General features: G+C 40.0%; 1 protein-coding gene and 1 pseudogene across 1 annotated transcript; both read left to right on the top strand.

The window, feature by feature from the left end:
• The first annotated feature begins 740 nt into the window (after nt 1-740).
• On the top strand, nt 741-2,053 carry LOC146885647 (uncharacterized; annotated as a pseudogene).
• Nucleotides 2,054-11,654: 9,601 nt separating this feature from the next.
• Nucleotides 11,655-12,772, top strand: LOC114172236 (uncharacterized). The gene is made up of 2 exons (XM_085675030.1): nt 11,655-12,040; nt 12,244-12,772. The coding sequence occupies exons 1-2, from the start codon at nt 11,655-11,657 to the stop codon at nt 12,770-12,772; spliced, it is 915 nt and encodes a 304-aa protein (XP_085531156.1).
• Nucleotides 12,773-13,274: the final 502 nt, after the last annotated feature.

The raw sequence follows: 13,274 nt of genomic DNA, 5'->3' as shown, positions 1-13,274 counted from the left end.
CACCGTTAGTCGCCTTCGTAGGCAGACCAATCGCGCCTCCATTCGTCGCTTCTCTGAGGTTGCGGTTTGGTCAGAGCGTCACGGTCGTTGCCGCTGTTGCTGGCCACGCGCTACAGCTCTCCCGCCATCGCAACACCGCGTCGTCGAGGGGTCTCCGACGTCATTCGTGAAAAACGCCGCTGCCGCGACTGCCACTTGTTGCTGCCACCCTCTCCACACCGCTGGAGCTCCGTCCGCCGTTAGTCACCTCCCGTGGCCCTCGCGCTGTAGCTCTCCCTCCACCTTGTCGTTGCCGCCGCGGCTGCCATTTGTTGCTGCCACACTCTGTTGGTTGTTCAGGGCTGTGTAAGTGTTGTTTTACTTGCATTTGGTGGTCTGAAGGTTCAAACACTCTCACATTAGGAAAAAATTTTCATCTGTTATAACGATTAGTTTTTTCCAATTTTATATAATTTTAATTCTTATATTTATTGGTATTAAATTTAATTCTTAATTGAATATCTAATTAAGATTATATTTGTTGATGTGTGCTTATGGTTATTATTGAACGTGTTGGTTGAGTCCGAAGGTGTCCGACCCTCGGCAATGTTTTTAGTAATTAGTTGAAGTATTTTTCAATCAATGATTTAAAGATGTTTTTCAATCATCAAGAAAATCATTTTTATAAACTTTAACTATTCATTTGGACAGTTGGGGAATATTGAATGCCAGTATAAACAAGCTTTTTTTGTTGTGTAGTAATGGATCAAAGTTGGGTGCATGCTAGTCGAATCCCTGATGTGTATGAGAATGGCGTTGAAGAGTTTCTTCAATTTGCTCGGCGAAATGCAACACTCGTGAATGGAAAATATTACTGCCCTTGTGTTAATTGTTTGAATGTTAGACGACAATCAATTGAGTTGATACGAGAACATCTCCTTTGTGACGGTTTCTTAAAGAGTTATAGAACGTGGACCTGGCATGGTGAAGTTGTAAATCTCTCAAGCATACTTCAATCTGAAGAGTTAAATGTATATCATGAAGATCGTATGGAGGATAAGATTGATGATATTGGAGAAGACAATTTTAAAAACGCACAAGTGTATGATTCGTTGAAAGATGATTCAGAAAAATCTTTATATCCCAGTTGTACAAGATTCACGCGTTTGTCAGCAATATTAAAATTATTTAACATCAAGGCAAGAAATGGGTGGATCGATATAAGTTTCATTGAATTGCTTGAATAATTGCATGAAATGCTCCCAGAGGGGAATATGTTACCGACCCGACACTATGAGGCAAAGAAGATACTATGTCCGATGGGTATGGAGTACCAGAAAATACATGCCTGTCCAAATGATTGTATATTATATAAAAAGGAGTTTGAAACATTGACTAAGTGTCCAAGATGCGGGGTTTCACGATTCAAAGTGAAGGATGATGACGTGGATGAAGATAACATGAAGAAGGGTCCTCCTGCAAAAGTGTTATGGTATCTTCCAATCATACCACGATTTAAACGTTTATTTGACAATGTTAATGATGCAAAAAAATTTGTTTGGCATGCAAATGGAAGAAAGAGTGATGGATTGTTACGGCACGTAGCTGACTCACCTCAATGGAAGAAAATTGATACTCTCTATCCACAGTTTGGGAGTGATCCAAGAAATTTGAGGCTTGGTCTTGCAACATATGGGATGAATCCTTACGGTAATTTAAGTAGCAAGCATAGTTCGTGGCGTGTTTTGTTGATCATTTACAACTTGCCTTATTGGTTGTCTATGAAGAGAAAATACATGATGTTATCCATGATGATATCAGGACCAAAGCAACTAGGTAATGATATTGATGTTTACCTTACTCCATTAATAGAAGATTTGAGATTGTTGTGGGATGAAGGAGTGGAGGTGTTTGATGCACATGGAAATGAGAATTTCAATCTGCGAGCTTTGTTATTTTGCACAATCAATGACTTTCCGGCATATGGAAACTTGAGCGGTTATAGTGTGAAGGGACATTATGCTTGTCCGATATGTGAAGAAAACACAAGTTATCATCAACTAAAACATGGTAGGAAGACATGTAACATTGGTATGTGTTCATTAAAAATGTAATGTGTTTTATCATGATTATATTGTAAATTACTAATGACTTTTATTTTAGTGCTATTAATGTAAGTGGTGTCTTGGATGGTAAATCCACTGCATCTTCATCTCATCTGGATTGGATTTATCCTAAGGTATATTTTGCATTGAATCTACATATTATCAACTAAAATGTCTTAGTTCTTCATATATTAATTGCATAAATTTCATATATTAGTGCAATAGGCAACGTGGAAGCTTTGAGTGTTGATACTATGTTATGCATTGGATGTGGACTATAGCTCGTGCTACCATTGTTGATTCATTGGCCGATGTAAGAGTTGATTCAATTACTGATGACTAACTTTGCATCCTATGATACACCATAATTAATATATTCTATATTTCAGGTTTTTGATGGAGTCGAGCCATTGGGTAAAGATAAAATTGAAGATATTCGCAAGGAATGGGCAAGATATTTTTTGAGGCTAAAACACTAGTTTTGATAGCCATTAGAAATGTTTTATTTTGGATATGTAAGGTATTTTGTAGCCTTAACATTTAGCATAATAGTTTTTATAGGATTTAGTAAATGATTGTATCTTAGGAAACAAAAATTTGAATTGTTTGGAATCTGGCTTTTTGTGACTTTTACAGGTTATTGGATAGTTCCCAAAACAAGCTGACTTTTGAAAAAAAAAACATCTCTCTATTACATCGGTTGTGACCATAACCGATGTAATACACCCCACCTACAGTGGTTAAAGTTGCACCGAGGTAATATGTTATAGCTATTACAGCGGGTCGAGCAACTGATGTAATATGTCAAACACTTATTACATCGGGAAATATTACATCGGTGGTATGACCGATGTAATAAGTCCACAATAACCGATGTAATAGGCTTTTTCTGCACTAGTGTTAAAATCATTATTTTCTATTCAATTAAAAAGCAAAGGACATAGATAAACAAAAACCACAATAATATTCAAAAGAACAAAAAAATTAATTCATCTAACCTCAAAATCCAGTTAAGAAATTACAGTGGAATCAACCCTTAAAGCTTAGCCGTCCATGGCTTTGATGAAATACATGATAATATGATGAAGGAAAGAAAATAAAAGAAAGGAACAATGAGAGATGTGGTGGATGACGGTGTTTGCCAAAACTAGAGAGTTGCTAAGTTGTCTGATGAAGGATTGACCCCAACCAAGGATAGAGGCACATGCTTACGAAGACTAAGCATGTTTAGAAAGGAAGTTCACTAATCCTTCATCCCTTTCATTTGTGTTTGTTATTTTTTATTCCCTAAGTTGACTTAGTTGAATCAACTTTAGTTGACTTGTTGACCTTTGATTAGGTTTGACTTGTTGACTATAGTTGACTTGACTTAAGCCAACATGCTAATCTATGTTTACTTGCTTTGTAGGTTAATTAGGAGTAAGAAAGCAATGCTAGGTGGCGCATGGTGATTGGGGAGCATAAATGATGTGGAGGAGAGAGTAAAGCAAAGGCATAAAGCATAAAGTAAAAGGATGAAGCAAGTGTACCTATGTACCTTTGGTCTCCTTTGTTTTTAGCACACTTTAGCCACATTTTGGAGACATATGAGACACATTCTGTCTCCTTTTATGCTAGAACGAAATTAGCCTTGCACACACCATAGTTAGCTCTTTTGTCTTTCATTTTTTGTAACCTTATTTGACCTAGTTTTTAGAAGCTAGGGTTAGGTTTTGTAGAGACATCCTTAAGTATCTTTTATTTGTTTAGAGGCACCTAAACTCTTCTATATAAGGGGTGCTCCTAGACATGTAAAAGGGTTGAACATTTTGAAGTAAAAACACTCTTGTGTCTCAACCATTTGTGAGAGTTTCCTCCCTTGGGAGTGAATACTTCTAAGCCTTATCTTGCATAGCAAGTGGCGGCACACATCCACTCATCTTCAAGGTTGCCATGGCTTCTAGCCTAGCCTTGTAGTGGCGTGCTTCTCACATTTTTACCATTTCTTTCCTTTCCATTTTATGTTTTCTTCTTCCTTTAATTGTTCTTGGTTTTCTATGGTTTATGTGCTTTCCATTTCCTTTTTGTTTTGAATCAACCCATCATCTTGTTCTCTTGAGCTTTGTGAAAGGAACCTTCACATCTAGATAGCTTGCTATCTTAATGTCCAGTGGGGATTCCACTTAGCTTTCTTAATCAACTCATACATATTCAATAATCTTAAAAAAGAACAAGATAATCCTTCATCATTTGGTATCTAGAGCTTTGGTTGTCCTTGAATATGGTGTTTTCATGTTCTAACCTTGTCTTGTGTAGCTATCTTTGAATGGTCGGAATAAAAACAGTGCTGGCAGCAACGTGTGAGTTTTTGAAAAAAAATACTGCAGCTAGCTCAGTGGTCCAAAAGTAACGTTATTTATATCAAAAGAAAGCTCTGTGAGTCTAGTTTCCAACAAAAAAAGAATTAACGCATTTGGAGTTTTGTGGAGAGAGTTATGATCAAATGAGTGAGCAAAGGTCAGAGCTGCCGAGAATACGAAAAACAACGTTTTCAGGTTATGTTGTGGAAATTTTGGCTTCGGCTTTGTGACTCTTTTACTCCTAAATGTGGTTGGATAACATGTCTTTTGATGCTTACTCTTTGAGCCTCAAATCCATGAGTTTAAATGCATGATAGCTACATGTTTGTGTCTTTGTGTATGTCATGTTGAGTCTTTAAATGTGCCTAACTTTTGCTTGAGTCATATGTCATATGTTAACTTGAAGTTTTCTTATTCTTGTCTTTCCAAGTATTTGAATATTGCATTCACTTTATGTCTTGCTTGATGTATGCTCCATGAAATTGATTTTGGCCTAAAACTTGAGGAACTAAGTGTCCAAGCCACCTAAAACTCTTTCTCACCATTTTATGAAACTAGTTGTGGAAAGAAGAAAATGTTACACCAATTTTTGCCTAAAAACCGAGAGCAACCTTGCTCCTTTGTGAACTAAAAGTGTGTTTTTCACTAGGTGTTATGCTACTAGTTTTTCATACTTGAGAATTGGGTGATATTGGCTAATTAGTTCCATGCTTTAACTTGGTTATGATCTTTCTTGGTGTATGCATGATTTAAGACTTGAAGATGCTTGTCAAGTGCTTTCCATAGAGTCTTTAAAATGTGCTTTTCTTGTTTTAGTCTTGTTAAAAGTTTTGTCTCAAACTTTTCTTCTTTAGAGTTTAGCTTTCCTTGTTTTTGTGCTTTTCTTGCTTGTCACTAGGTGTTCTTTGTTTTGTCTTAGTAGTTTTCTTTTCTTGAAACTCTTGGGATGTTGTGGCCGAATCACTTGTATTGCATTTGAAAGGTTTTGAACAAGTTTTTAAAAGTGTTTGCTTCACTCCTTTGGTGGATTTTGAGTGCTAGCCTTGCCTTGTTACTTTGGGAGAGTGATCTAAACACTTGGGTTACATTTTGGGTTGGATTTGGTCTCGGTTTTCATGTTTTCTAACCTCTAATCCATTTATTTTGTCTCGTATTTGAGTGTTTTTGTTGTAGGAATCATGGCAAGTTCATCAAATGCACCTACACCAAACAAAAACAATACATTGATGAGATTGCTTCGGGATTTGGAGTTGTCTAGGAAGGAGGCCTTTGAACAATTGAGAAAAGACAAGGAGCAAAGTGACCTAAGAATCCAAGAGCACATTCAAAGGCTTGAAGCTAGGGAGAAAGAAAGAGAGCCTAGGAAAAGAGGGCATTCTAGGCGCAACCCATCACAAGAGAAGCAAACTCCAAAGATTCCTAAGTTCTATGGTGGAAGTGTTCCCAAAATCTTCCTTGATTGGGAAGCTAAAGTTGATCAAATTTTCATTGAAAATCATGTAAAGGATCAAACACAAGTTGATCTAGTAGTTTTAGGATTTTTGGAGTACGCCAATACTTGGTGGCATAAAGTTTGTAAGAATTATGACCAAGGGCCACCCGCGGCTTCTTGGATGGACATTAAAACTCTTATGCGCGCTAGATTTGTTCCTCCCTCCTATAGGAACGAACTTATTTTGAAGCTCCAAAGGCTTCACCAAGGTCCTATGAGTGTGAGTGAATACTTTAAAGAGTTAGAGTCTCAAATGCGTAGGGTTGAAATAAAAGAAACTAACAAAGAGAAAATAAAAAGATTTGTGAGTGGTCTTAGGAGAGACATAAAAGACCAAGTAGAGTTGTATGAGTACTCCACTCTTGAAAATGTTTTCACACTTGCCCTTGGGATTGAAATTCAATTGAAAAGAAAAAGAAGGGCAAAGAAGAGTTACTCACCCAACCACTACTTTAGTCACTCATGGAAGGGAAAGGATAAAAAGAAAGATGATAAGTTCCCTTCTAACTCTCATCAAGAACCACCAAGTAAAAGTAAGTCTCCAAATGATCACATTCACCATTCCACTTCTTCAAGATCAAGTTCCATTAAATGTTTTAAATGTTTGGGTTATAATCACATTGCTTTAAATTGCCCAACCAAGAGGACCATGATCTTAAAGAAGAGTAATGATGTTGAAAGTGAACACTCATCTCCCCATTCTCTTTCAAAAGAATCTTCTTCCTCTAGTAAAACTAATTTTTTTGAGAAAGACCCTATGTTATTAAGGCGCATGATAGGTCAAGATCAAAGTGAACTTGAGCCAACTCAAAGAGAAAACATTTTTCATTCTAGATGCAAAATTAACAAATGGGTTTGCTCTCTAATTATTGATGGAGGAAGTAGTACCAATGTAGCTAGCACAAGGTTGGTGGAAAAGCTTAGCTTAGAGACCATTCCTCATGCTAAGCCCTACAAGCTTGCTTGGATAAGTAAAGAGGGAGAAATAGATGTCAATAAACAAGTCCTAATTAACTTCTCTATAGGAAGCTACAAAGATGAGGTGCTATGTGATGTTGTTCCCATGGAAGTTAGACATATCTTACTAGGTAGGCCATGGCAATTTGCTAAACAAACTTTACATGATGGCCATACCAACCAATACATTTTCTTCAAAAATGGGAAAAAGACAACTTTACTACCTCTATCACCTCAAGAAGTTAATAAGGATAGAAATATAATAAGAAAATATAAAGAAGAAAAACAAAAGGGGCAAGCTTTCACTAAGGTGTTACTTGCCTACAAAAAAATTCTTCAAAAGCAAGATGTGCATCATCCTTCCTTCTCTTCCCAAGCCAAAAAGGAAGGCCCAAAGCACAAGCAAGAGAGGAAGAGTAATCTAGAAAACAAAAATGGCTTAACCAAGGCTAGGGGTAATACCCTTAAAAAGGATGGAACAAGAGCTCATAAAAGGGAGGCGCAAATCCTCCCCCAAATCAAGTCAAGCTCCATCTACAAAGGCTTAAAGAATTTGTGGTCAAATTCTCTCCAAGGAGAGGAGGATGATGAAGGATTGACCCCAACCAAGGATGGAGGCACATGCTTAAGAAGACTAAGCATGTTTAGAAAGGAAGTTCACTAATCCTTCATCCCTTTCATTTGTGTTTGTTATTTTTGATTCCCTAAGTTGACTTAGTTGAATCAACTTTAGTTGACTTGTTGACCTTTGATTAGGTTTGACTTGTTGACTATAGTTGACTTGACTTAAGCCAACATGCTAATCTATGTTTATTTGCTTTGTAGGTTAATTAGGAGTAAGAAAGCAATGCTAGGTGGCGCATGGTGATTGGGGAGCATAAATGATGTGGAGGAGAGAGTAAAGCAAAGGCATAAAGTATAAAGTAAAAGGCATGAAGCAAGTATACCTATGTACCTTTGGTCTCCTTTGTTTTTAGCACACTTTAGCCACTTTTTGGAGACATATGAGACACATTCTTTGTCTCCTTTTATGCTACAACGAAATTAGCCTTGCACACACCATAGTTAGCTCTTTTGTCTCTCATTTTTTGTAACCTTATTTGACCTAGTTTCTAGAAGCTAGGGTTAGGTTTTGTAGAGACATCCTTAAGTATCTTTTATTTGTTTAGAGGCCCCTAAACTCTTCTATATAAGGGGTGCTCCTAGACATGTAAAAGGGTTGAACATTTTGAAGTAAAAACACTCTTGTGTCTCAACCATTTGTGAGAGTTTCCTCCCTTGGGAGTGAATACTTGTAAGCCTTATCTTGCATAGCAAGTGGCAGCATACATCCACTCATCTTCAAGGTTGCCATGGCTTCTAGCTTAGCCTTGTAGTGGCGTGCTTCTCACATTTTTACCATTCCTTTCCTTTCCATTTTATGTTTTCTTCTACCTTTAATTGTTCTTGGTTTTCTATGGTTTATGTGCTTTCCATTTCCTTTTTGTTTTGAATCAATCCATCATCTTCTTCTCTTGAGCTTTGTGAAAGGAACCTTCACATCTAGATAGCTTGCTATCTTAATGTCCAATGGGGATTTCACTTAGCTTTCTTAATCAACTCACACAATTGGACTGGACTTTATCTGTTGATTGCTAAAATATTTTATCTTTATTTAATTAATTGGCAACTTAATTTTCGTCCAATTTCCAATTCTGCCCCTCTTATTTGACCATTTTTACAATATTGACTAGAATTTGTCCAAAGTTTGACCAGTTGACCAGATTTGACCAATTTGACTATGCAATCAAAGGCTGACACGTGGATCAGAGATTCTCTCTAGAATTAGGGTTTGCTCCTCCTTCCTCCTTTGGTCGCTGCGTTAGGGTTTCATGAAGGCTTGTGGCTACCGACAAGGTGTGAATGCATTGTGGATCTGATGCGTGTTGCTGCTGGAACGGGTTCTCGCACTCCCGTTGCTGCTCGTGCTGGTTGAACGTGTGTTGAACGTTGTTGTTGCTGCAATGGAGGTGTTGCTCGCAATTGCAAATCTGCGTTCTCGGGAAGAAGAACTCGCGGTGACTTCTACGAACGGTGATGCGCAAATGCTGGTTCGCTTCGGCAATGGAGAAGATGGAGGCGCAAATGGTGCGCTGTTGTAGTGTGCGTTAGTGAAATGATGAAGGTGTGTTATAGGTTCGTGTGGAGACAGAGAGGTGTTACAGTGTAGTGGTAGAGTTGTTGTACTGATGCACAGTGTGCGACGGAGAAGGCTCAATGGTTGCTGCAGAGATGGTGAATCGCGCAAATGCGTGGAGGTTTGCGGTGCGAAAATAGTGGCTGCCAACGGTCACGTGTTGGTGGAGCGGTTGACGGCGAGGTGCTGCTACGTTTTCCGGCAAGGTGGACGGCATGGAGGTGGTGGCTAGGGTTTGAGGAAAATTAGGGTTTCTGTTTTGGAGATGGAAGGAGATGATGACGTGGTAGTGTTTAATTGGTGCAGATAAGTTTGCAAGGATAATGACACATGTTAGCATTTGGTTGGCCTGATTCGAAAGGTGGGGATTGCCACATGGCGGCATCTGGTTGAGTGGAGTTTAAGTGGTAGGAGGCATGCAACTTAGTAGAAACTAGGGTGCAAAACAGGTTTTTGGTGGTCCACTTTAGAAGGAGTGTGTAAATAAAATAGGGGGTGCATTTAGCTCCTAACAATTTCTTTTCAGAATTTGTTGATTTTGGACTTATTTTGTAACTTTGAATGTTTCAAATCCACCCTTTTAATGACCCAAATTAAACATCAGCTGCATTAACAAACGTTAGAATATCCAATAATATTTTATGCAACTAAAATCAATTTTTACGCCATTTTTACCTTACGTACTCAATAAATCCAATAATCACAAATCTTAATTAAATCAATCCTTAAGCACAGAAAACTCAATTAAATCCCCAAATTTAAACATTAAATGAGGTCAAAAATTTAAACTCATCAGACATCCTTCACATCCATGGCGACCAACGACTCGCGCGAGAATGCTACATGGCCAGCCTACGCCCACAACTTCCCATCCTTCAAACCAACCATATTGAACGTCCACCCGACTTTGACATAGCCTTATCTGGAGACGATTTGGTCCCCAGAGTAGGCCGTGATGCCCACCTCGAGCCGATCGATGAAACTATACCACTGGAACTCCCTAATGAACGCACCATCAAACTAGGCGCTACCTTACAACACAAACAATGCGAGATCCTTACATCTACCCTCATCAGCAACACTTACCTCTTTGCCTGGTTCGTCGTTGACTTACCCGACGTTGACGCTCAAGTCGTAGCCCACAAACTCTCCATTTACAAGGATGCCAAATATGTCTCCCAGAAGAAACAGAAGCTTGGTGAAGAACATCGACTAGCGGCCAAGATCGAAGCCGACAAGTTACTTAACGCAGGGTTCATCGAAGCAGCCTACTACACCACCTTACTCTCCAATGTAGTCTTTGTCAAAAAAGCTAACAGCAAGTGGCGAATGTGCGTCGATTACACGGATCTCAATAAAACCTGTCCTAGGGACGCCTACCTTTTACCCAATATTGACATGCTAGGTGACGGTGGCACAGGTAACAAAGTCCTCGGTTTCCTTGATGCATATTTTTGTTACAACCAGATTCCCATGGCCACAACCGATATGAACAAAACCGCCTTCATTACAGACGACGCCAACTACTTTTACAAAGTTATGCCATTCGGCCACAAAAACGCAAGAGCAACTTATCAACAGCTAATGGATAAGGTCTTCAGCCACATAATGGGCATAGAGGCTAACCCCGAGAAATGCAATGCAATCATTGAGATGCGAAGCCCCAACAGTGTCAAAGAACTACAACGCTTCATTGGCCATCTAACCGCCATTTCCCGCTTCCTTCCCAAATTGTTCGAGCAAACCCAACCCATCATTCAACCGAAAAGTTCTTGTGCAACGACGAATGTGAACAAGTTTTTCAAAAACACAAAAACACTCTAACTTTCCCACCCATCCTCCATAAGTCGGACACTCATCTATCCCTCCTTATCTACATCACCACCACAAATCAAACCGTAAGCGCCGTGCTAGTTCAGGATGTCGATGCCACCCAACACCTTGTATACCAGATGGTGGAGAAATTAGCCCTATCCCTAGTACACGCAGCACGACGCCTACGCCCCTATTTCCAAAACCACAACATCATCGTCAACACCCACGACCACTACACGCCCATCACCACTACACGTAGCACGATGCCTACACCCCTTATGGTTGTTTATATGTATATTACTATGAGGTATGTTGATTTCATAAGCTCACCCTATCTTCTTGTGTTTGGCGATGACCGTGTACGCGGTACACGTGAGCAGAGGATGTTGATGAAGGTGGTGCTGGTGATGCTTAGACGTGGAGCGAGGGATAGCATGGGATTTATTACTATGTTTTATAGATTTTAGTTTTGGAAATGATATGTAAACTTTTGAGAGATATTTGAATATTCTTTCGCTTTATAAACTATGGAGCAGTGTTTTATTATATGATAATAAAAGTTTTAAATGTCCCGCGCTTTTCAGAAATGAGGTTTATTCATAAATGCGATGTTTTTGTTATTCATTTTAATTACTTTAATTATTTAAATCTGTAATATCCAGACGGGATGTTACAGTTTCGCTAGAGGAGGCTCTACCTCTTCTGCCAGAAAGAGACCCCTCCGCCATATCCAATCAATCAACCACATTACCCATTCCCATCACAGACACCGCATGCTTCCCATAACCTTAATGGACGACGACTTCCATGGCCTCGACCACCAACAATTCGACCCTATGGTCATCACTGTTGAAATAGAAAATTACGTAGTCAAAAAAGTCATTGTCGAGCAAGGCATTTTCGTCGACATCCTTTATTGGGCAACATACCAGAAACTTCAACTCCTAGACACCGCTTTGGTCCCACACAATGAACCAATTTATGGCTTTTCTGGAGAAAAAGTTTCCACTTGTGGCTACATTGACCTCCATACAGTCTTTCGTGACGGAGCCCAAACCAAGACCATTCCTATCCGCTTCGTCATCGTCGACGCACCTACATCTTATAATGTCCTCCTCGGCCGCCCCTCACTCAACACCCTTGGCGCTGTCGTTTCCACCCCTCATTTGGCCATGAAGTTTCCCTCCCCATCTGGCGACATCCTCACCATTCATTGCGATCAACGCCTTGCACGCAAATGCTACATGGCCAGCCTACGCCCACAACTCCCCATCCAATAAACCAATCACATCAAGCGGCCACCCGGCTCTGGGATCGATCTGTCGGGTGACGATCTAGACCCCAGAGTGGGCTGGGATGTTCGTCTCGAACCTGTTGAAGAGACCAGCCCCTAGAGCTCCCAAATGGCCACTTCATCAAACTTGGCACCGGTCTAGAATCTGAAGAGCGTGACATCATCACACCCATCCAAGTCGGCAACACGGACCTCTTTGCTTGGTCAGCTGCCGACTTGCTTGGAGTTGACCCTCAAGTAGCATCTGATAAATTACTGAGCGCAGGGTTCATCGAAGAAGCTCACTATACCACTTGGCTCTCTAATGTGGTCCTGGTTAAGAAAGTCAACGACAAGTGGTGGATGTGTGTTGATTACACGAATCTTAATAAAGCTTGTCCCAGAGATGCCTATCCCTTACCCAATATTGACCGACTTATTGACGGTGTGGCCGGTAACAAGGTCCTCAGCTTTCTTGATGCATACTCTTGTTACAATCAAATCCCCATGGCCACATCCGACATGAGCAAAACCGCTTTCATCATAGACGACAGTATCAATAGTCTTCTCCGCATTACGATAGTACAACCTTCACCTCAACCCCGACAAGTGCATATTCGGTGTCGACCGCGGTAAATTCCTTGGATTCATGCTAACCCAATGTGGTATAGAGGCCAACCCTGAAAAATGCAATGTGATCATTGAAATGCGAAGCCCCACCAGCGTCAAAGAGGTACAACGCCTCATAGGCAGCCTCACAGTCATTTCTTGCTTCCTTTCCAAACTAGCCGAACAAATCCAACCCATCATACAGTTGCTCAAAAAATTCGCCAAGTTCACGTAGAATGATGATTGTGTGAACAAATATTCCAAAAGCTTAAAACCACCCTCACCTCACCACTTATCCTTCATAAACCGGATACTCATCAACCCTTATTGGTCTATATAATTGCCACTGATCACACCGCTAGCGCCGCGCTGGTCCAAGATGTCGGCGGCAACCAACATCCTATTTACTTCGTTAGTAGAACCCTATAAGACCCCGAAACCAGATACCAGATGGTGGAAAAGTTTGTCCTATCCCTCGTATATGCAACCCGCCGCCTACGCCCATACTTCCAAAATTATAACATAATCA

Source organism: Vigna unguiculata, chromosome 6 (genome assembly GCF_037176805.1).
Source record: "Vigna unguiculata cultivar grain cowpea cultivar isolate G323 ecotype 2 chromosome 6, ASM3717680v1, whole genome shotgun sequence".
Classification (NCBI taxonomy): Eukaryota; Viridiplantae; Streptophyta; class Magnoliopsida; order Fabales; family Fabaceae; genus Vigna; species Vigna unguiculata.
The sequence above is the reverse complement of the archived record's forward strand: the minus strand, read 5'-3'. Positions and strand labels throughout refer to the sequence as shown.